The sequence below is a fragment of the Scleropages formosus genome, chromosome 5 (assembly GCF_900964775.1).
Source record: "Scleropages formosus chromosome 5, fSclFor1.1, whole genome shotgun sequence".
NCBI classification, from domain to species: domain Eukaryota; kingdom Metazoa; phylum Chordata; class Actinopteri; order Osteoglossiformes; family Osteoglossidae; genus Scleropages; species Scleropages formosus.
The window spans coordinates 32,167,866-32,192,500 of NC_041810.1; the positions used below are offsets into that span (position 1 = coordinate 32,167,866).

General features: G+C 43.2%; 1 protein-coding gene across 3 annotated transcripts in view; it reads left to right on the forward strand.

The window, feature by feature from the left end:
• Positions 1-4,898: 4,898 nt before the first annotated feature.
• Positions 4,899-24,635, forward strand: part of rbl2 (retinoblastoma-like 2 (p130)) — a 29,071-nt gene continuing 9,334 nt past the window's right edge. Inside the window, exons 1-20 of one of the 3 annotated variants that reach the window (XM_018749751.2) lie at positions 4,899-4,980; positions 5,107-5,260; positions 6,775-6,905; positions 7,089-7,289; positions 7,385-7,449; positions 12,712-12,840; positions 13,987-14,147; positions 14,852-14,916; positions 15,201-15,375; positions 16,465-16,628; positions 16,998-17,110; positions 17,917-18,020; positions 18,152-18,289; positions 18,604-18,768; positions 18,863-18,977; positions 20,216-20,446; positions 20,831-21,090; positions 22,238-22,414; positions 22,771-22,842; positions 23,847-23,949. In XM_018749751.2, coding sequence (XP_018605267.1) covers positions 5,123-5,260; positions 6,775-6,905; positions 7,089-7,289; positions 7,385-7,449; positions 12,712-12,840; positions 13,987-14,147; positions 14,852-14,916; positions 15,201-15,375; positions 16,465-16,628; positions 16,998-17,110; positions 17,917-18,020; positions 18,152-18,289; positions 18,604-18,768; positions 18,863-18,977; positions 20,216-20,446; positions 20,831-21,090; positions 22,238-22,414; positions 22,771-22,842; positions 23,847-23,949 — 2,707 coding nt within the window. In that variant the 5' untranslated portion in view covers positions 4,899-4,980; positions 5,107-5,122. Of the gene's footprint in view, positions 5,261-6,774; positions 6,906-7,088; positions 7,290-7,384; positions 7,450-12,711; positions 12,841-13,986; positions 14,148-14,851; positions 14,917-15,200; positions 15,376-16,464; positions 16,629-16,997; positions 17,111-17,916; positions 18,021-18,151; positions 18,290-18,603; positions 18,769-18,862; positions 18,978-20,215; positions 20,447-20,830; positions 21,091-22,237; positions 22,415-22,770; positions 22,843-23,846; positions 23,950-24,635 lie in introns of all 3 variants that reach the window. The other 2 variants (XM_018749753.2, XM_018749754.2) reach the window with 2 other exon arrangements.

Below are 24,635 nucleotides of genomic sequence, written 5' to 3' on the forward strand. Positions count from 1 at the left end.
GCGGACTGGCGTCCCGTCCTGGGTGTGTCCCCTTCCCCCTCCGGCCTTACGCCCTGTGTTGCCGGGTAGGCTCCGGTTCCCCGTGACCCCGTAAGGGACAAGCGGTTCTGAAAATGTGTGTCTATATCTACATATATAGATATGCACACACAATTAAAAATAATTGAATAGTTTTCCAGTTTTGTGGCTATTTAAAATGTATATACATATATGTTAATACAAATAATTGTGTGTATGTATGTATATATAATATATATATAGAGTAATATTAATGTTGAATTCCCCTGCAGTGCTGGTTAAGGCCTGCAATTTAAAGATCAAATGTCTATTCTCCATTATGTAGGAGAAAACCTTTCTCAATGTTTTATTTATATATATATATATATATATATATATATATAATACACATATGTAATTATATATAAATATTTTATATATATACAGAGAGAGCAAGAGACAGCAGATGAATGTAAGATCAAATTTGAATTAGGTGTTAAAGAAATCACAAACATCTTTCTTTGCATCGTGTTTCTATTTCTTTAAGATATTTTGGACGGTCAGATCCATGATTTTTACAGCTCCACATTTCAATAAACAGCGCAGAATATGATGAGCGATCAGCTGAAATTTTATTTCCTTTCCATCCAAATAAATCCTTTAGGCAAAATGCACAGGGCAGTAAATCCTAAATACGAAGATCACTGAAAAACCTAGTTTATCCTAAGATTATTATATTAATTTGGCGATCCGAGCGACCCGGCCGTGAATGTTTGAACACACATCAAGGGCACGCGCTTCCCACGTGCACCGCCCGCGGCGTCCGCTTTGCTTACTCATGCGTCCCCTTATCACGGACTTGTCAGCTTATTTGGCTTTTACCGCCGCTTTCGATCAGCATCTAGCGTGCTGCCGCCACGTAGGGGCTCTTCTTACTGTACGAGTCAACAGAACACCCGTGACTCCGCACAACTTGTCGATGCCCGGGCAAAACCGTACATACTAATTTCAAAATAGCTACTTCCGCTCGGAACACGTGTCCGCAAAGTACAAGTCGAAGGTCTAAAGAGCGATTTCGCGTTTGGGAAGAGTGAGTCCTGATCAGTCAGTTTTAAGTGCGTTCCTAGTTTGTAACTATGAGAAGAAAATCACTCTGGAAGAAATGTGCCGAGTGTGAACTCCCATCAGCCACTGCGGTAGTGACCCCGGAAGAACAATAGAAAAGATGGCTGACACGGAGGAAAAATCGGGGGGGGTGAAGTATAGAATAGAATAGAATAGGATAGGATCTGATCTGATCTGATCTGCAATTAAGCATCAAAAAAACTGTAAGTTAATGGCTATATGAAATGCCATGCAGAGTCCACTCCGGTAAATGAGTAAGTGACATGTGTGATATAAAACGATAATGTAAAATGTTCTTTTAATCCAGATGGAAAAAAAATCTAAACAAAAGAAGAGTCGTGGTTACAAGGAGATCTGCCCATGCCCTCATGGCATTAGGAGGGAGACTTACAAAAGGCAGGAGGCATAGACTAAAATACATCACTGTTTTCCCTTGAACTGATAATGCACTGGCCCAGTGGCTAAAACACTTGATAACTCTGTTCAAGTTTATATGGATGAACAGGACACATCTTTAAAAATTTGTCACAATGATGAAGAAAAAGTCAAAGGCGTGGGGGTATGTATATCCTTGACTTTGTAACCTAAACCACGCCATCAAAATGAACTGGCTGATGTAGTTCCTTACAAGTCCTTCCTCTCTTTTGATCTCATCCCACGTTTTTTTTTTTTTTTTTTTTTTTTTTTAATCTAACACAGATGGCCTTCGCTTTTTTTTAATGTCTAACTACAGTGTTAAGAAAATCCCCCAGAGCTGTACAATTTTCATAAGTATATGCTTAGCCTAGTCTCTACTGCACAACCACAAATTTTGTCCATATATCAGAATCAGAACCAGAACGAGCCTTATTGCCAAGTATGTTCACATATACAAGGAATTTGTCTTGGTGACAGAAACTTCCACAGCACAGACAGGATGACAGTGACAAGACACAGATGAGAAGATAGAATATGTGAATAAAGGATAAAAAATATATAAAAAATATAAAGTACACAATATACAAAAATAGTCACTAGACATTTTATATATATATATATATATATATATATGTACAGGTATGTTCTATACAAATGCAAGGGAGTGTGAGTAAAAGATATGATGTGATAAATAGATATAATTATAAATATAAATAGCGTTGTGTATTGCACCGGTTTACTCTCTAGGGGGGATTTAGCTGTTCATGAGGTAGACGGCCTGAGGAAAGAAACTTTTCTTGTGCCTGGATGTCCTGGTGCTCAGTGCTCTGTAACGCCGGCCAGATGGCAAAGTTTGGCAAAGGTTCGAAGAGGAAGTGGCCTGGATGTGAGGGGTCTAGAATGATTTTGCTAGCCCTTTTACTGACTCTGGACGAGTGCAGTTCTTGGAGAGCTGGGGGGGATGTGCCGATGATTCTTCCAGCAGTCCGAACTATCTGCTGTAATCTTCTGATGTCTGATTTCGTAGCTGAGCCGAACCAGACAGTTATAGAGGTGCAGAGGACAGACTCAATGACTGCAGGTAGAATTGCATCAGTAGCTCCTGTGGCAGGTTGAACTTCCTCAGCTGGCGAAGGAAGTACAACCTCTGCTGGGCCTTCTTCACAATGGAGTCTATGTGGGGCTCCCACTTCAGGTCCTGTGAGATGGTGGTGCCCAGAAACCTGAATAACTCCACTGTTGCCACAGTGCTGTTCATGATGGTGAGTGGGGATAATGCTGGGGTGTTTCTTCTAAAGTCCACGATCATCTCCACCGTTTTGAGTGTGTTCAACTCAAATTTATATCATATTTATATATATAAATATGTAACCTGGAATATTATATATAGTTCAAGTTTAGTTTGTCATAGGTACAAGTACCATGTACAAGTATTATGAAATTCTTCCTGAATGCTTCTCCACAGACTATGGATGAAGACAGAGACAGTAGAAATACTGCACAAACAAAACAATGACAATGAGTAGTGCAACAGCAGTAGCAATAAATAATGGTAACAGTAATAACAATAATACCAGCTGACAGCCAGAGAACTCAGAACGAGAGAATGAGAATGCTTAAGTGACAGTGTAATTTACCAATGTGCTTGGGAGGAGCAGTCCAACTCTAGTAACTGAAGGTGGCACATTGGTTAGTGTTGTATACTCTTACAGCAGTGAGGTAAAAGCTGTTCCTGTACCTAGCAGTGCGCGTTTGAATAGACCTGAGCCGCTTTGCAGATGGCAGAAAAGAGAAAAGTGCCCGTGCAGGGTGACTATGATAATAATACTGTATATGTATATTATAAAACTATAACTATTATATATATATATAATAAAACAAATAAATGTTTGATAACTAGGCAAAAATGACATTTTGTTAGCAAGTCACATCTTTAATTCAAGTAGACTTTTCATAGGGAATTCTTGTTGGAAAAAAAAATACAAAATGAAGATGCAACTGTGATGCAATGGATCAGATCTTCTTCACGCAATGGAAAGCTCCTTTTCTTTCCACTTTTCTTTTACCTTTGAACATGCATTAATTGGCTTTTATGACCACGAGCTTGAAGAAGGCAGTATAAACTGTATGTAGTACATAATGAACATTTTTACTAGACATATATTACATAAACAAGCGTAAGATTAGTAACACAAAACCTTTCTTTCCCATTTGTAATAATAGTTAAACACTACAAGAATGCTACTCTAACTCCGAAAAATCTCAAAGCTGCTAGAACTGTGCTTTCTTTGACATCTTACCACATTTGTGACGAATACTTTTTTATTTATGTAGTGATCTATGAAAAGGGAAATGATTTATAATAATTGATTAGTGTTAATTTAGGGGACACAGTGGCACAGCGGGTTTGGCCGGGTCCCCCTGTCTGGCAGATCTGGGGTTCAAGTCCTGCTTGGGGTCTCTTGTTGTGATGGATTGGCGTCCCGTCAAGGGTGTGTCCCCTTCCCCCCAGCCCTGTGTTGCCGAGTTGCATAACTGCCACATGAAAAGGCCTATCTTATTGGTGTATGATGGCATGATAGCTACGTTAGTTAACTTCACACTCCTCCACCCCTGTCCACATAGTGGCCTCACACACAAGAGGTCCGAAGTCACCCAGAACTGCTGATCTCTCTCCACAGAAGGACACATTTTTCAGACTCACTTCTAGACTAACCTTCTGAGTCCCCGATGAGCTCGATAAATGTGTTCCTTGTTATCTGTTTAATAATTAAAATAACTCTATACACAGCTATTTATCTTGTAGACTAGTCCAGAATCACGTCTGTACACAATCTCTCCTGTTGATATGTTCAAAAAGAGAAATCAAGCAGACTGAAACTAGGTTTCCACTGCATTAAGAAGGTCCGATCAGAATTTCTGCGAGTCTCGACAGATCCAAAATAGGTGCAGAGGGACAAGCGGTTAGTGACGATGGATCCGTGCAGGTACGAGAAACCCCAGGGTTAAAGGGGAAAAAGGGGGAAAAAAGTATCACGTGAAGTCTCTTTCCTTCCGCCATCACGAAAATCGTGCAGCGGAAGGTATGGTCTTCAACCTGCTTTTGAGCGGCACTTGTACCGTCCAATCATTGTCTGCAAACCGCCGTAGTGGGAGGGACTTTATCAGGCGCACGTCCTATTCGTCCTGTTCAATTGAACGTTTTAGGGGGCGGGGTTTGCCTTACGCAAGTTCCATCTAGCGCTGTGTACGGAAGGTTCTAGTGGGCGGGGCTATTCTCTACGCAAATTCCTCTTCAAACACTTTACGCTAGAAACAATACGTATCCTCATAATACTACGAATCATGTACGCGATTACCGTAAATCGGTGACGCAGGGTAGTAACTGTCAGTCAAAGGACATTTAAATGGCTGCACTGTATTCTACTGCATATTTCCACTGTACGTCGACAATTATAACAGGACAAATGTAGCGTGTAACGTGTCTCTGCGCTGGTGCTACAGCGGTTGTACTCCATATATACATTGAAGTTTTAATCCGAAAACCATTTTTTGTGTACTGAATAGTGCGGTAAGAGCAGACATGAGCGAGGAGGAAGAGGGTTTGCAGAGAACGAGACAGGGGTTCGAAGACCTCTGTCGCGCGCTCAACATGGACGAGGAGGCGCGCACCGAAGCTTGGAAAAATTATCAAAATATTAATAAGAATTATACTTTAGAGGTAAGAACAGTTTGGAAATATATTTTAAATGTTTAGGTTTTTAAAGCGATAACGTTAGCGAACGGCCCAACAGAATAGTCGTTAATTTAGACATCCTTTAAGAACAAAAACAATTGATTATAATTAGTAGGTGTGTGGTTTTCAATGCCGAGGGGTGAATTTTGGTATAACTCTCTGTGTTGTGAGATGGAAAGGGGTGTGGCCGGGCGCGAGGCGGGGTTACCGCCACCCAGGGACGCAACTCGGGGTACCAGTTGTTCGGTGCTGTCCTGGTCCTTCTGCTCTAATTCACAATTCATTCATACACTGCTCATCGATTTCCTCAAATATGGCAAACTTGGAAGTATGGGAAGTGTGACAGTTGTGGCATCAGGTGGTGCAGTGGTTAGAGCTGATGCATTGCAGTTAAAGCTCCTGTTTGAATCCCACCTTCTGCTGTAGTACCCTCATCACATGTAGTACTCACCTGAAATGAGACAAGTGAACTACATTTATCAGAAACTTTTTTCAAAGAAACTTACAACAATAAGTTACTTATGATCATTTACCCATTTGTACAGCTGTGTTATTTTAGTGGAGCAATTTAAGGTAAGTACATTGCTCAAGGGTGAGGTGGGGATCAAACCTGCAATCTTTGGATCACAAGGCAGTGACTCCAACCACGACACTATCAGCTGTTCAAGTTGTAGAAATAGATAAATCTCTCTGAGAAGCTTCATGCACAAACCAAACATTCTTAGTTATCTTTAACAAGCAAGAATTACGATGTGTCAAATAAGTCTACTTTAGAGAGACGGTGTATCACACTATTTTTAAATGGCTTTTTTCTGTTTTCTGTGTCTCAGAAATAGTCAGATACATATTATAATAATGCAACAATCTGGCTTCTTAGGTTAACTCAATGCTGCTATTCAGAATAGTTCTTCACACCCTTGTTTGTACCAATCCGGTTTAGCTCAGGCAGGACTACGACAGTGCAATACAGTTTGGGGGCTTGAACTTTCAGTGTGTCTGGTGATTTCTGGATGTCATTACATTTATTCATTTATCTGATGCTTTTCTATAAAAACAGACTTACAACTTTTTACCCATGTGGGTGAACTTTATTGGGACAATTCAAGTACCTTCCTCATAGAAACTGCAGCCAGAGGTGGAGCTCAAACCTGCAACCTTTGGTTCTAAAGGCAGCAGTTTTAACCACTATGCTACCAACCATCCTAGGTCATATTTTTGAGTCCTTAACCACTACAGTACAGTAGCGGTTCTCCCAGCATGCAGCTCTTCTTTAAAAGTTTTGTCTACGGGGTCATTGGGTTGTAGCCCTATTTCTTCCTAGACTCTCATCAGCTGGTATCTTGCAATCCTGTAAGCATTGTGTTGTCTTCTACAAACTATCAGTGTATGTGTCCTTGAATAAAGACATAAATAAATGGATGGATGGACAATGGAAAAAGTAATAATAATAGATAATACTAGGGTGCATGGTGTTTACGTGTGCTCCATGTCTCTCACAGGGCAGCGAATTGCACTGGCAGGCCTGCGCCTTGTATGTCGCGTGTAGGACGTCGGTTCCAACTGTGGGCAAAGGCACAGCTGAAGGAAACTACGTGTCTCTGACCAGGATCCTGCGCTGTGCTGAGCTCAGGTGAGCTTACCTTTCCCGCTTCTTCATAAACAGACCGTTACTTTGCATCTTGTGATCTAAGGCATCCTGTGGTTGTAGCAGTCAGAGATGATCACTTTTGAGAGAAGTCATCACATGTATGGGGCTGGAGGAGCACTGATCTCCACTGAGACTTAGGGCTGTTCTCCTCCACACCCCGGCTAGTCTCATTGAGTTCTTCAGCAAGATGAAGAAGTGGGAGGACATGGCCAACCTGCCCCAGGAGTTCCGCCAGCGGACCGACAAGCTGGAGAGGAACTTCACTGTGTCGGCAGTCATTTTCAAAAAGTACGTCCCCATCTTCCAGGACATCTTTAGGCCACCATCAGACGACCCGCCCAGGGTGCAGAGGGGCCGTAAGCAGCGGTACGTACCTCTCCAAGGGTTCACCTCTTATCGGTTCATTACACTCTTTCTTGTGAGCAGGGCATGGAGTTACTGTTGCCTCTCTTTCTTCACAGGCGTCACCCATGCACTGTCACAGAGGTCTTCAACTTCTGCTGGACCCTCTTTGTCCATGCCAAAGGTAAGTGGGACATCTGGGACATGTTACTCCTCTTAATACACCTTCACTTCACCCTACAGGACCAGGCTTACAATAATTTGCTTAATTCTGGGTCTAAAAGCAAATTTCTCCCACAGTCAGGTGATTTGGTTTGGTCACTCTGAATTGACCAGATTGTGTGTGCGCGTGTGTGGCCCTGTATTAGACAAGCAGTTATTGATAAATTAATATTTTCATGCAAATAATAGCTTAGGAAATAACAAACAGCTGTATGAGGTACTGAAACTTAAGAGAACTGGTAGGTTTTGTTAAAGTAACCAGTGCTAAGTATGAAAGAGTTTGTCATTGCTTTTATAGTCATTAATAACTTGGCATATTTGGATGAAAAATGTGATTTTTTTTTTTTTTTTTTTTTTTTTTTTTTGTGCTCCGGATTCTAGTACAATTTTCACCATTTAAACGGGGTATGTTTACCCAAGGGGGGTGCGGTGGCGCAGTGGGTTGGACCACAGTCCTGCCCTCCGGTGGGTCTGGGGTTCGAGCCCCGCTTGGGGTGCCTTGCGACGGACTGGCGTCCCGTCCTGGGTGTGTCCCCTCCCCCTCTAGCCTTATGCTCTGAGTTGCTGGGTTAGGCTCCGTGACCCCGTATGGGACAAGCGGTTCTGGAAATGTTTACCCAATTTATGAAAAGTTGGAATATGTTACACTCTGATCTGGAGTTAAGATTTAACAGGCTAGACAGTGTTTCCAAACCTTAAAGTGAGTACATATAGTATAGCCATATATTATAGTGAGGTTTTTTTTGAAAACCAAACTAAACAAAAAAGGCTGTTTTCACATCTACAATGTTCATGTAATGCTGAGAGAAGTTAGTCGCTGGACAGTGCAGCACAGGATGCATGGACTTGATGTCATGAACTGAAAATGGAAAAACACGACAGGAAGGAGACTGAGTTGAGACATGTGCATGACTGGATGTGGACAATCGCCTCATATGAATACACATTTGCTGTCATAAGCTATAGGTCATAGTACCCGCTACGTACATACCAGAGAAGGGCTTGAACTCCTTGGCGATGCTAATGATGAGTGTGCTAAGCAACTCCATGCTGTAAATTGTGTAAATCCCTTCCAAGGGCGGTGGGGGGCCAGTGTAACGAGGGGCCCCTGCTGTGGGCGTGTATGGGAATTAGGCTGTGCTCCATCTGGGCTGTGGGGCGCACAGGGTCCGTTGCCCACGTTGGGTTGTTGCCCCTGCAGCACATTTATTTTTATATGTGTACTTAAGATGGACAGTGCCGCTTTGCAGTTCAGAAAAACAAACACAAATGACTGGAGTTTTCTTTTCCCTGTGTTTTATGAGCGTATGTCCGTTGCTCATTTGTGGCAGGAGCTGGCTGGCGAGGTGCAGTACACACTCCATGGGTAATGTCCGTTCTACATTGAACCTGTACCTTCTTTTACATGTCTGTCATTTGTTTAAATCCTCGTGTTGGGTTCCGGTCAACTTGGACAAATGTACAACTCCTGTCATAAATCGTAAATAGTGTGTCTTTCATCTGATTGCCATGAGGATTCATGAGATCCTTCACACCAAGCATCTGAACACATAACATTAATGATCATCAGATTAATTCAGTTTTATGTGTTATTCATAGGGAATGAATGGTTGAGGCTATAATAAAGAGTAGCATCCTTTCAGGTAAATGAGGTCTATACATCATAGATTCCAACAGGAAATGTACATGACTAGGAGTGAAGTTAGTTGGGAGGTGTTATGCCACACTGGGTGACCATCTTTTTTATATTAGCTTTATCAACAATTATAATGGGCTGTCCAGGTCTTCGTGGTAACACTAGAATAGAATGCAGTCTCAGACACAGCACAACGAGTGACAGAGGGCAGCATTTCATGCCTTTGAATGACAGTTTTTGCATGTTTTCTAGGTGTACTCTGCAGGATTTGAATATCATTACCTTCCCTAGTTGTGTGTCAGAACAATGACACTGTGACGAAATACGAAGTGTGTGTAGAGTATGAAATGCTGTTCTGGTTATTGTTACGGGTTCATTTCTGAGACGGCTTGTTGCTCAGCCCATCTGTTGCAACTATTCAGCAGGCACATATGTCCACTGAGTGGTGACAGTACTGCGGTAATGAAATACACCGGGTGAAGGTGGAACACGTCAGGCTGGGTTATATTTTGCTTTCGAGGCAGCGGTAATGTTGCCATTGCACTGCGATCAGTGTCTGTGCCGAGTCGTGGGAGAACTGAAGGTGAACAGAGTCAAACGTGACCCCTAGGGGGCGGCATGCCTGTCCTCTGAGAGCCTGCAGACCGGGCGGCGTCCTCGTGTCACAGAGGCTCAGTGCAGATGACAAGTCAGGGCTTGCTTGTTCGAGGCGCTGTGCTGTGCGCCGGCCCCCCAACGAGCCCCAGCCTGCACTGCCCACTGTCCCCGGGCTCCCAGTTCTTGCTGTCGGGAGTCAAGTGCGGGTGAGTAAAGCTGCGATTGTCCATGTGTATATGACTATACACACATTAACCATTGAGTTGTGTTTCAAGTGGCGTTCTGTCTCTACTGTTTCCATCCAAAACTGGGCGGCCCATTATAATTTTTTTTAAAACAGTAATAAAACATAGATGATGATCTAATGTTGTGTTATACCTTTTTACCAATTTCAGTCCTAGTCTTTAGCACAAGTTCTACACTTCTTTTTTGAATTCATAGTCTATAGACCTCATTTACCTGAGATGATACCGTGTGTGTGTGTGTGCGTGCGTGCGTGTGTGTATGAGAATGAGAGAGACAGAAAAAACGACTATGTTCTTTGCTCTTTATTATAGTCTCACCCATTAATTTCCTGCGGTAACCGGATGTGACCACACACACCACAGATGTAGCGAATATGTGCAAAACACAGAAAATTTAAAGAAAACTGTTGATCACGAAAGGTAAAGCTCAGAGTTTCTCGGTTCTGGGTCCGTTGTGGTGGAATGACCTTCCCCTGTCACTCAGAACTGCGGATACTCTGTCTGTTTTCAAGAAGGGTCTGAAAACCCACCTTTTCCAGATCCACTTCGCCCAAGATCTCTCCAGCTCATTTATGGTGTAACTGTTCACGCATCGTAACTCCATAAGCATCCCCAGATACAACCTTTATTCAGCCATTACTCTGGCATTGGGGGTGCGGTGGCGCAGTGGGTTGGACCACAGTCCTACTTTCCGGTGGGTCTGGGGTTCGAGTCCCGCTTGGGGTGCCTTGCGACGGACTGGCGTCCCGTCCTGGGTGTGTTCCCTCCCCCTCCGGCCTTACGCCCTGTGTTACCGGGTAGGCTCCGGTTCCTCGTGACCCCGTATGGGACAAGCGGTTCTGAAAATGTGTGTGTGTGTGTACTCTGGCATTGTACTTGCTCATTTGTGTATCTTATAATACTTTATATAAAAAAAAAAAGAAAAGAAATTGGTGGAAGGGTATCGGGATTTGTCTGTCCTGTGTCTTATGCACCTACTTGAACATTGAACCTCGGTGCAGCAAGTGGTAGGGAACAAACTAGGTTTGCTTGAGACTTTCATGTCTGCAGCTATGTCTCCTTCTCTTAATGTAATGCATAAATTGTACTTTTGCTGAGATGTACGTCGCTTTGGGCAAAAGCGTCTGCTAAATTAATAAATGTAAATGTAAAATGATCATTCATTTTATGTGTTCAGATGCCTGGGGTGGAGGATCTCATGAAGCCTTTAAGCAATAAGGTGAAAGAAACCATATTTGTGGCAGATCTCAAGAAGCTCTAAAGGGGTCCAGTTAGACCCAAACTCACCCTGATGCCTAAAAGCCTGCTGTTAAAATTGGTGCTCATCACACACTGACACACTTCTGTATGGGTTTTGTAAAGTACTTTTATGTCAGAAAATAGCTTAAATATATCAAGGTGGGATTTGTCTTCTGTATTTGTCTTTATTTTTCGTTGGGGGGATTTTGGTAACGTAGTGGTTAAATGTTCTCTTTTTGGACTCAAAGGTCACAGGTTCGAATCCCACTTCCAGCTGTAGTACCCTTGAGCAAGGCACTTACCTTGACTTGCTCCAGGAAGAATTACCCAGCTGTATAAATGGGTAAATAAGTCACCTTGGAGAAAAGCATCGAATCTCAATGAATATAAATGTACTTTGCGCACGTGATGCGATCCGGTGAGTCATATTGTCAGGAAAGCGAATGAGTTTAATAAACGACTGTCTTTGTCTATGTGATACTTGATATTACACATATGTGACTCTTAACACATAAATGATAATGAACAGAAATGTCAGCTGGGTGTCACGTGAGAATGCAGCGGAGCGGCGATGGCATGCTTTCAGTGAAAGGCACATGTAGCCGTGTGCAGGCTGTGGGGGCCATGTGTTCCGCATACGCAGGACGTGTTTTCCTGTTTGTGTGGTTGCTGTGGGTTCACGAGGAGCGGGGAGCGGCTTCTGTACCGTATCTCTTATGAGCCCCATGGGAGGGCGGCCCAGCCCAGGACCATGTCCTGCTTCTTCCAAGCTCGAGCTCTGACGGGCCGTGATAAGGCAGGCTGCTGGGAGTCGCTGGCGGTTGTTGTGTGGGCGGGGCAGGAAGGGCTCCTCTCTCGGCGGAGTCGCGGCCCCCAGCCTGCAGTTCACAGGAGGAAATGACCTGATGTGACTCGTGAAGCTCTGAATTACAGCAAGCAAACAAAAAAAGAAAGGAAAGCAAACAAAACAAAATAAAACAATAAACCTCAAACCGCTGCAAAGAAGTTCAAAGACATTCGTGAAATTTTGGTTCAAATGCTGTTGCAACTGTACACTCTTTACTTGTGTGTGTGTGTGTGTGTGTGTGTGCCTGCGTGTGCAGTCCAGTATTAACAGATTGCTTGCAATTAATTCACATACATATAACATCAACATAAATTTGTATGGAAATCACTAGATCTCAACTTACTTGCTTAATAATACAGATAAAAAAATAAATTTGACGTATTTGGTTTTTTTGAATGGAGTCCTCATCAAGCTTCGACTCTTTGTTTTCATTTATTTTGGCTTGTTTGACTACATAATTAGCTGTTCACCTCCTTTGGGTGCAGACAGGGATGTCAGTCAGAGGATCGGGCCGTGGCAGTGGGGGGGTGGGGGATTCAGGTCCTGGCAGTTCAACGGGAGATTAAGGTTAATGCCAAGCTGATGACAGCCTTCATTAACCATGTCCCTCTCTCTCTCTCTCACACACACACACACACACACACACACATTCTGTTGCAGGAAACTTCCCCATGATCAGCGATGACCTGGTGAACTCGTACCACCTGCTCCTGTGTGCTCTCGACCTGGTCTACTGTAACGCTCTGCTGTGCTCCAGTCGCAAGGAGCTGCTGAACCCAGCCTTTAAAGGTACCACCACCCCCTTCCCAAGAAGCCGCCCCTCCCCCACCCTGTGAACCCTCGAACACGCGAATTTGTTGAAACTCTTGGCAAGAGGTGATTGTTAAAGCAGAGTTCCTGTTAAAATCGAAATTTGTGTTTGAGAGGTGAGAAACACTCACACCTGAGAGAACCTCTTATAACTATTGTAATACTGCAGTTACAGTCCTCATACATTTCTTTATTTGACACTTTTTCTCCAACGCCACTTCGACTGGTTTACCCTTTCTATAGGTGGGTAATCATTACTGTATCAGTTCAGGGTGAGTACCTTGATGAAGGGTGCTATAGCAGGAGATGGGACTGGAATCTGGCTCCTTTGAGTGCAAGGCGGTAGCTTTAACCACTGGGGCATCTGCTGCCTGCCATTTTTTCTTTTTCCCAATCTGAAGTCCGGCAGCCTGAGTTCTGTTAAATCCACCATTTACACAATATTAACTGCTTTTACGGCCAGACGTGTTCCTTCCTCCCCGAGAGCACAAACCAGCAGTTGTCTCTACACCGCCATAGTAAGAGCCTTGGTCCGGCACCACACCTAGCTGGCTGTTGGGCTAGTACAACCACTTCAGAATCGATTGTCCTCTCCTTTGGTCAAGACCAAGAGCAGCCTGGCCTGATGAAGCGAACATGTGGAAGTCATTAGTGCAGGGGCGAGGTTTTTCCCCAAGTCAGCAGAGTCGCTTGGAGTGCTTTTGTTGGAGATTTGAGAGGGGGAGAGCGATAGAGGAGGTGGCGAGAGATAGGGAGGGTGGAGAAGGAGGTCAGCGGAGGGTGGAGAAAGTGAGCGAAGAGAGGAGCGAGGGCGAGAGCAGGGGCACTCTTTTGTCTCTGAGCAGACATGAGCACAATTCTTCACCACTAGGTGAGTATTTTATCCAAATCGTGGCAGATACTTCACAGCACTCATGCCTTCGAATGAATCAGGAAAGTAAGACTGTTGTTGTTTGTGTGTTTTCACACTATGAAATATTTGATTTTTTAAAAACGATGTTGGGGGGGCTCTGCTCCTCATTACCTGTCTGCTGTGACAACAATGTCATGGAGCTACTGTAAGGTTATTTAACGCTTCTTTCTGTCCATGCGTGCATGGGTGTTTGTCTGTGCACGTGTGTGTAGGCCTGCCTGCAGACTTTGGCAGCAGGGATTTCAAGCCCGGCCTGGGGCCGCTGTGCTTCATCGAGCAGCTGTGCAAACTGCACGATGGCCTGGTGCTGGAGGCCAAGGGGGTGAAGGAGCACTTCTGGAAGCCTTTCATCAGGAAGCTGTTCGACAAGAAGGTAGGTTTCACAGCTGTCCCACGGAGGTCTGCCCAGGCCGAGAGCTGCTCGGGTCGGAAATAAACATCGTTGGAAGCAACCACTCATTTTGCTGTCAAATCAAACTAATAATATGTTTTTGCTGTAACAAGGTTCTATTTTTAGTTGCTTTAAGTTTGATAAACTTAACACCAGTAATATATATGTTCTAGGAACTGAAAACATACTCTAAGTTACCGTTAATGTGGCATCTCTAAATTATTGAATAAAATAATGCTTCATAAACAGATACGTAGATTAGTGCAGTTTGTGTTTTATGATTTTAGAATGCTGTATTTTTCTTGTGAAAAATAAATATTTGAATGAACACAGTAGGTATAAAATGACTGTACTCTCAGACCTTATACAACAGGGTCCTAGACAATGAAAAACCACTACAGTTTGTTGGCTAAAGAAAATATACAGTACACTGTATCTTTTTTCATACAACAGGGGTATTATTCAGTACAACAAAATTCTTGCCATTACATGATCATTCTTCATTGACAGTGGATATAAAATGATGTATATACCCACATACACACACACACACACACACACACACACACACACACACACACTGCCATACATTGAGCACACAGTCCCTGCTAAGTCCTTCCTTCTATGATGTGGGGTTTTATTTTCCTGATGTGTCTTTTTTCCCTTCTTCACTCTCCTCTCCACAGGTTCTGAAGGGGAAGGAAGAAAGTCTGACCGGCTTTTTGGATCCAGCAAATTTTGGGGACAGTTTGTAAGTTAGAAATCCCAAAAAACCTTGCTATGTCTGTGAGAACGTGATTGAAAGTGCTGTTCACAAAGTACACGCTTGTTATTAGGAGCTATTATTGAAATGAGGGAAGTTTGGGACAGTATATGACCCAGGTTGGAAGGAAGATCTCTGCTCAGGCTGTGGACTCTCAGGTGTATTAAGTGAGCTGTGTGTCATCCAGGGCTATGTGGGCTCCTTACTGTCAAACACATGGTGCACTATGGTCACATGAGCCAGGTGCTCACTCCAGCTGTGTTTGCATGCAGCATGTCCCTGGGGCGGGTGTATGAGGAGCGCGTGTTGTCCACGGGCAGCCTGGATGAGCGCATCTTCTTGGGGGAGACTGCCAACGCGGACATCGGCACCCCGGGTCCCTGCCTCTGTGCAGGGGGTATGGAGAACACAGAGCAACCCTTGAACCGGCTGCTGGGGGCCCAGACTGTAAGGCCATGAGCATTCTTACTTATATCATACACTAAGACTGTATCTCCATATGAGGTCATGCATGCACACACAGGGGAGGTCGTTTACAGCAATACTACTTTTTTCTTCCTTTATTAAGCTTCAAATACAATAAAATACAGTATAATGAAACCAACTCTAGCATTACTCAACCAAATTATAACAAATTACTCACGCACAATTTCGCAAGGCAGGACATACTTTAACGTATTACAGAGAAGTCTGTTTCAACTTTCAGGCTTAGACTACCACATCAATAAAATCATAAAAGCTGGAACATGCCAAAACAACCCACAATAGCAATAACTGCAACAGAATTAACACCTTGAGGGTTTTACACTCGCAAAAACAATTGAAAGTGGAAATACCCAAATGTCCACTGGGGCTTAACTTTGTCCATCATTGTTCATTAGCTGGTCATTAAATTACCTCTTAAAACATTTAAAACACAACACCACTAATGCGTTGTTGAATGCTAATACAGACTCACCATCATAACTGTTATTAAATAACAGATAATGCAACGGAGCCAAATTTTTCAAAGTTCTTAGTTATGTTGATTTTTGCATTGTTTAGGATTCGTTAAAGTTTACTGATTACAAAGATACCAATAGTTCTTTTACACTGTCAGTTTTAGTGTAGTACTTAAATGTTATCGGACAATTCTAGAAGGCTCCAGAAAATCTAGAAAGTACCAAAACATTCTAGACAGCATCAGATCCTGAGAGGTTGTGGAATTCTTGGAACCCAGTGCCAAAATTTGCCAAATTTGAAGAATGTGGAAAATTTTTCTAAAACTTGACATATAGTACGAACTAACGCCAGAAGTATGATTAATCTCACAAAACTGAACGGAAAATGCAAAAAAAAAAAAAATCAACATAATACAATTTTTGTTACAATGTATGTATAGCTTGACATTGTACGTTGCTTTGGAGAAAAGCATCAGCTAGTGAAATGTAAAATATAAACAATGCAAAAAATAAAAATGAGCTGTCAAACAGGTTACGTAGAAGTGTATGATACTAACTGTTGAGTCATGCGCTCTCTCGCCATTCTGTTCTACAGACGTCGGCCCCCCACCCGCCCACTCCCCTGACGGGCCGCAGGTGTGCGCCTGATGGTGGTGGCGGGACACCTGTTTCCACAGCGATGCAGAGCGTTAGCCGCCTTCACAGCTTGCTGGCAGGACTGCGCAACAGCCCTAGCGAGAGGTTAGCCACCATACTCAGGTCAGTGCCCTTCGTTTTTATCACGGCGCTCTCACCTATACCGCTGCAGCTCATTGGCTCGTAACATTTGAGTTACAGATTTTCAAGCATACAAACTTATTTCTTTGACCCCCCACACACACACACAAACACACACACACACACACACACACACACACACACACATACACACACCTATTAATTACTTTAAATTGCATTCTTTTCACTTTTTCCAAAGTTTTCAAAAATTTCTGCTTGCCTGAGTGCACCCTGTCCTAATTTCATCATGGCCCTTCAGGGTTCTGATTTTAGAGCGGTCCTTCACGGTCATTCTCATGCATACGTGCAGTTCTTGTTGCACATGATGGTGCTGCCTGTATCCGGCTGCAGGGAATGTATCAGAGACCCCAGCGAGGCCATCGCCAGTCGGCTGAAGGACATGTCTGATCTCTTCTGCCAGCACTACCAGGCTACGACAGAGGATGGTGGAGGCTTGGCCAGAGGTGGGCTCCGAAGCAACTGTCCACATACATGCAGTATATATAAATTTTATACTGTATTTGAGATAAATATATATATATATATATATATGAACTATATATACACAAAATATATACTGCTCTATGTGTGTATATACTGTATGTATAGGTATTATGTGAAAAAATATATATACATATATACACATGTAGCATAGCATTTACTCTATATACTATATGTATATATTTTGATAAACACTGAAATCAACACAAACAATGCCAGAGCTTTTTTTCACATTTAAGAAGCTCTTGAAAGAAACAATGACTTTTAACTTGTAGGAAACATAATTAAAAATAGGAAACCTTCAGTGCCTTTGTTGCATAAGTGTGGACACCCTTTATAATGGTTATTATAATGGTTAACTCTTTTCTGATTGAAGTACTCATATTGTATGTTATCGACAAAGGTTATGTGAACTCACCTTACATCAAGTGAAATGATTCTGATTTGGCATGATTTTTCTTGATTTTAGTTTTTAAATCAACAAGATCTGAAATTTGGGTGTGTGGACTATTTATATCCACTACATATTTGTATGCATCTGGGTCTGGGGTTCGAGTCCCACTTGGGGTGCCTTGCAGTGGACTGGCATCCTGTCCTGGGTGTGTCCCCTCCCCCTCCAGCCTTGCACCTTGTGTTCGGTACAAGCGGTTTCAGTCTGTGTGTGTGTGTGTGTGTGTGTGTGTGTGTGTGTGTGTGTACTATGGTGCGGCATTGACATGTTGGCACTACACTGCCCAGCTCCTTACAACTGTGTCCCATTGCCATGCAGAGGTAGCAGCAAAGTACTTCCGACTAGCTGAGGCTCTGTACTACAAGATCCTGGAAGCTGTCATTGAGCAGGAGAAGAAGAGGCTGGGAGACAGTGACCTGTCTGTGAGTTTAGCACCTCCTGCCGGCCTTAAATAGCCACATGACCTTCAACAGGAAGTGGTCATTCATCACTTGTCCTTGGAGGACATTGATGTTCTGTTTTTCTCACAGTGAGCTGCATGTTTTTGCTACAGGTGATTCTGGAGCATGACCTGTTCCATCGTTCTCTGCTTGTGTGCTGCCTGGAGATTGTCATCTTCTCCTACCGGCCGCCAGGAGACTTCCCACGGGTCATCGAGATCTTCGACCTGCCGCCCTATCACTTTTACAAGGTAATCCTCGGGTAACACCCTGATAGAAAACTGAAGGCATGTTCATTTACACTCAGACTAGAGCCTCCTGGTGTTTCCATTGAGTGAATTCCTTAATTCAGGTAGCAGGTGGCATGGTAGCTAGAGCTGCTGGCTTTGGGCTTGGGTTTGCAGATTTGAATCCCACCTGTGCTGTAATACCATTGATGAAGGTACTTACCCTGAACTCATACAATAAAAATTACACACCAGTGTAAACAGGTAAATCATTAACTTGCATCAGATAAGTGTAATTGACCTTTTTGTTAAGAAAAATCATAACTCTGTGATTACAGGTTATCGAGGTGCTGGTCAGGGCTGAGGAGGGACTCTTTCGGGAGGTGGTAAAGCACCTGAACCGCATAGAGGAGCAGGTGCTGGAAAGCCTGGCCTGGAGTACAGGATCTCCTCTGTGGGACAGCATTCGAGAGGCCAAGAACCATGTGCCCACCTGCCAGGAGGTCAGTGCCTCAGCATCGACCCGCCTTCCTAGATTTGCTGCTGGTATTGCGTCAAGATCACTGAGTGACCCTGTCTTTGTGTTGCGCATCCCAGGTGATGCCTGCCCAGAATTTCGAGGGTGCGGATTGCAGCTCCAGCACAGTCGGCAGTCCCCTCACCCCAAGCCGCATGAGTGAGCCACGCACCAACACTGCGGGTACAGCTAGAGGTGAGAATCACAAGCTCACGGGTGTGCAAGTGTCACATGTGGTCCTGCCTTTGTACCCAAGGATGTAGTTCATTCTCGCATGTAGTGTAAGCGACTTCCAGTGAATCCAATGAAGAATTATTATTATTATTGTTGTTATTATTATTATTATTATTATCATTATAGACAAAGACATGCTGTTCAGGTTCACCCACAGTGTGTGTAACAGAGAGAGTGTGTGTGTTCCACTGATGTATGGATGAGTGATCCATTGTGAGTAGTGTATCTAGCAGTGTAAGTCTCCTTGGTGAATAAGGTGTGTGTGCTGATAACACTACATAGTATCCATTATAGTATCGAAGTGTCTGCTAAATAAATGTAAATAAATAAATGCATGACCACACTTATAAGGGGGGTCACATATTGAAATACTGCTTTTTTTTTTTTTTAAAACAAATTGTGTTGCACTTTACTAAGTATCCTGTCACTACATTTATTCATTTAGCTGATCCTTTTCTCCAAAGCAACTTACAATGTTGCAGTTACTACAACCTTACAATTATGTACCCATTTGTATATCTGGGTAATTTTACTGGAGTAATTAAGGGTAAGTACCTTGCTCAAGGAAGGGGGTGCAGTGGCGCAGTGGCGCAGTGGGTTGGTCCAGGTCCTGCTCTTCGGTGGGTCTGGGGTTTGAGTCCCACTTGGGGTGCCTTGCAAGGGACTGGCATCCCGTCCTGGGTGTGTCCCTCATGCCCTGTGTTGCCAGGTTAGCCTCCAGTTTGCTGTGACCCCACTTGGAACAAGCGGTTTCAGTCCGTGTGTGTGTGTGCATTATCATAACTAAGTATAATGTTATACTATTATATATATAAAGTACTGATTATGTTTAGGGGGGTGCGGTGGTGCGGTGGTGCAGTGGGTTGGACCGGGTCCTGCTCTCTGGTGGGTCTGGGGTTCGAGTCCCACTTGGGGTGCCTTGCAGGGGACTGGTGTCCCATCCTGGGTGTGTCCCTTCCCCCTCCAGCCTTTCGCCCCGTGTTGCCGGGTTAGGCTCCAGCTCCCCGCGACCCCGTATGGGATGAGCGGTTCAGACAGTGTGTGTGTCTGTGTGTTTGTGAGAGTGAGAGATTATGTTTATCCTCCACAGAATTTCTACCTGTTGGATTCAGACCTGGCCCATCAGATCTCTGTTCCTTGTGTAATGAGACATGGAACTGGCAATGCAGTGACCTCTGACCTCTTTGTATCCATTCTAGGCCTGGCCCCATCCCCCACCACCCTCCATGGACGCTACAGCTCGCCCCCTGCTAGCTCTGCACGCCGTCGGCTGTTTGTGGATGGTGAAACAACCTCTGACCCACCGACACCAGTCAGAGTGTCCCAGTCTCCCCTTATCAGTACTATAGCAGCTGGTCAGACGGTGGTCACCATGGCAACGGCCACTGTCACAGCCAACAATGGACAAACAGTCACCATACCTGTACAAGGTAATAACGATTAATTTGACATACACATACCATAAAAATTAACGACAAATGAAACTTACCATTAAATAACATTAATAATAAAATGTATAAAACAATAATAAAAAGTGTAAAATTGACTGTAGAAGCTGCCATTATATCTGCATTGAGCACATTTTTCTTGCTTAATACAGCTTGGCTAACAGTTGATAAGTTGTAGGTGTTACGGTAACCAAGGTGTTTGTTAAAAAGTCATGGACAAACCATTTATCAATTAAAAATTATATTTTTGTTATTTGCTGTATTTTGTGTTTTTTGCATATTTGTATATGTCTGCTCTAACACATCTTTGTTGATTGGTTAGTTTTTATAGGTTATAGATCCTATCTGTGCTTATTCGCTTTCCAGGGATAGCCAATGAGAATGGGGGCATTACGTTTATCCCCGTTCAAGTGAGTGTCACAGGGCAGGGGAGCAGCACTCTGCAGCCCCTCACCGCGCAGACCCTAGCAGGGACCCTGAACACACAGCAGCTCGCTAGCACCGCTCCACAGGCCACTCCTCTGGACAACCCCTCAGCCGGACAGCAGGCCAAAAAGGCAGAACCCCAGAGTCCAGCCACAAACAAGCCAGCTAAAACCGGGTCCCTCTCCCTCTTCTTCCGCAAGGTGAGGCTCCACTCTCTTCACACCTTAGTAATTATGTTGGAGGTGTGTTGCTGGCTGCTCATTTCTTTTGGAATGATACATTGGAGTACACCAAAACCTCACAGAATAGGATCCTGTACAAGGAAAAACAGTTCAGCTGCTTATGAAAATATGTAATTTTTTCATGTAACAGGCTTATTATTCAGTGCAACAGTATTTTTGCCCGTTAAGTGGCTATTTTATTTCCGTAACAGGTATTTTATTAACTGCTTTCTATGTCTTTCACTATGCAAAGCATGCGTACACAGTGCTTTTTCCATATCAGAACCAAGTTTCTCCTCCTGCCATATTAACAGTCTCAACCAATCACAACTGATGGTTAAGGTAACTATAATATCAAAACTGAAATAGCAGATTCATTACTATAAGTATTATTATTAATAACTTTTAGTGTTAAGCTGCTTACGATGATTTACCGATTTATACAGCAAGGCTGTTTTTACTGGAACAGTTTGAGGTAAGTACCTTGATTGAGGGTACTGTAGCAGGAGGAGATATTTGTTAGTAACACTAACACTTCTGACAGCATAGTGTCTGTGCACTCTGTAGATTGAAAGACATAGGCTGTGATCATGTGAAATTTAGTTCTTTATATCGTGAACGTGTGCAAAATTATGAAAATTTTATCATTGAGGTTGTACCATCACACGTCCTATGCCTTTGCAATAGGCTCCGGAACACCACAACTCTGCATTGTACAGTTATTCATTTTGAATGAATGAATGACAGATATTAATAATGAATGAATGAATGAAAATGTAACACTTTTGTGAAATATTTTGGTGTTATCGGAATGCAAGAAGTACAATTTATTATTGTATTTTAATCAATTTTTATGTGGCTTATTCTCCATCCTGTTGTTTTTTTTAAAAAAATTCCCCCTCACAACAGGATTTTGCCTAATGGGAGTGATTTCGCTGAACAAATTTACATTGTTATGCCATTGATGGCTGTACTGCAATGACTTACTTTTGTGTTAAAGTCTCCTTTTCTGAGCGACCTGTGCATTTATGTCCCTCCTGTAATTGTGCAACAGCACAGACTCTCATTTGGAACATACTCTATAGTTCACACCAATAAATGTGGCTCCGCCCTCCTCTTACATCAGGTGTATCACCTAGCCAGTGTACGCTTGCGGGACCTTTGTGCTAAGCTGGACATCTCGGCAGAGCTTCGTAGGAAGATATGGACCTGCTTCGAGTACTCGCTGGTTCACTGCACGGAGCTCATGCTGGATCGCCATCTGGACCAGCTACTCATGTGCGCCATCTACCTCACGGCAAAGGTGAGGCTGCTTTCTGGCTGCATTCTTCACTGGTCCCACTACTGTTTATTTGCTCTGCAAAGGCTCGTACATAAAATGCCTTTCATGGTATGCTCATAGTTTTACATACATTACATTTATTTATTTAGTAGTGGCTTTTCGCCAAAGCGACGTCCAGTGAACTCTACGTAGTGTTATCAGCCTACACACCTTATTCACCGCGGTGACTTACACTGCTAGATACACTACTTACACTGGGTCACTCATCCATACATCAGTGGAACACGCTCTTTCTGTCACTCACACACACATACTTATGCAGCTGAGCGTTTGTACTTTGTAATGAGGGAGAGACTGAAACAGACTGATGTGTTTAGGTGACTAAAGAGGATAAGTCATTCCAGAACATAATGAAGTGCTACCGGACTCAGCCCCAGGCCAGCAGCAGTGTGAGTAGCACGGGTGACGGAGGCTCATGGCCCATGTTATTGTGTACAGAATCAGGATGGTTTGTTTACAGGTGGAGATCATGTTGTGGTTTACAGTTCATCTTGTTGTTGTTGATTATGTACAGTCATTGTACAGATCACTAGACTGGGTCCTCAAATTATGAACACGGTTGGAACCGGAAGCCTCTTAGTAACTCAGTTTGTTTGCATATCCAACCAGTATACACAGTCAGTAAAAGCTTCAGCATGCAGACGTTCCTCGATTTATTCACCGGTTAGGTTCTATGAAAACCTCAGATAAAGCTTTAATGAAGTAAAGATTTGTGTAAGACTCATTTATTCATTCTGTTCTCATGAACTACTCACCCTATGAGCACTGACAGTGTTACAGAGCCTTTCCAGGACGCACGGGTTGTGAGACAGGGGGTTGCTGTGAACAGGAAACCAGTCTGTTACAGGAAGTTAATTTTATTATATTTTTCTTTTCTCATTAAGTCTGTTTTATTAGCTTTTATTAAACTGACATACCATCTTGTTTCTTTCAGTTATTATTCATACAAACAGTAGAAGTGTAACGATAGAGCTATACACCAATTTATTCTCTGCGTAGCTTCTGTAAAAGTTCTGGATATAGTCATAAGACATGAAAATGCACTTTTCATTAACTTTGAACTGTGTTAAAATTAAAACAAATTTAAAATGCCTGAAAATGTCACCTCTACAGGTTCAGATTCCTGTTAATGCTAATTTTTGACTGATTTAACACTCAGGAGCACCAAAATGAAACTGTAAATATTGTGGAAGGGAGTCGAATTCATCCGGTGCCACTTTCATAACTAAATGGAAAACTGTTCATATGCTTTCGCTTTCATAACACGAGGACTCAGCGTGTACATTTTGTCCAGGTGGACTGATCGGGTCGTTGAAAAGGGGGTGTGCTGATGCTTCAGACGGACACTGCATGCTGGAGAGCTGGTGTGAGAGCATTTTCACCTCTTTCGCAGGTATACCGCAGTGTCCTGATCTCAGGCAGGAAGAGGAGTCACTCTGGTAGCAGTGACCATGCCGGGAGGCAGACGTCCCCCAGTAAGAGCAGCCGAGAGCACAGTAAGAGGAACAAAACATGAAAACACCCTGGGAATGCTTGTGCATGCACACAAAAACACATCTAAACAGCTCCACACCTGCTGCCTTTGCATACTTAAATATACACATTAATTCCTATCCACCCTGAAAACGTCTCTCTGTTCTGCCTTTGTTCACTATGTTCTGGATACTTACACAGGTCTGCATATCAATGGAGCCCTCAGTATATAGACGAAGGGGGAGCTGGGAGAGTAGTGGTTCGAGCCTATGAACCTAAAGGTCGCTGGCTTGAATCCTACCTAGCTGTAGTAGCCTTGAGCAAGGTACTTACCCTAAAATTGCTCCAGTAAAAATTATCCAGCTGCATAAATGGGTAAGTAGTTGTTGGTAGATTAATGTTAGCATCAGCTAAATGAATAAATAAGACACCATAATTTTCACCATTACACTCAGCATCCATTATTTTGTCTCCTTATACCTGTTTTTTCCCGCTTTTCTTGTCTGCTAGTAATACCCCTTATTCTAAATTTTAATTTTTTTTTTTTTTTTAATCCTGCCTCTGATATCCAGTCCAAGTCTGTGACATTCCTCTTCGGCACAATAAACAGAGGCCGCGTTACAAAAGTGTGAGATGCAGCCTTTTGAGAGAGACTGAGTCATGGTGCATTGTGGGAGTTATGTACCCATTGCCTTAGTTGGGGTCCGAC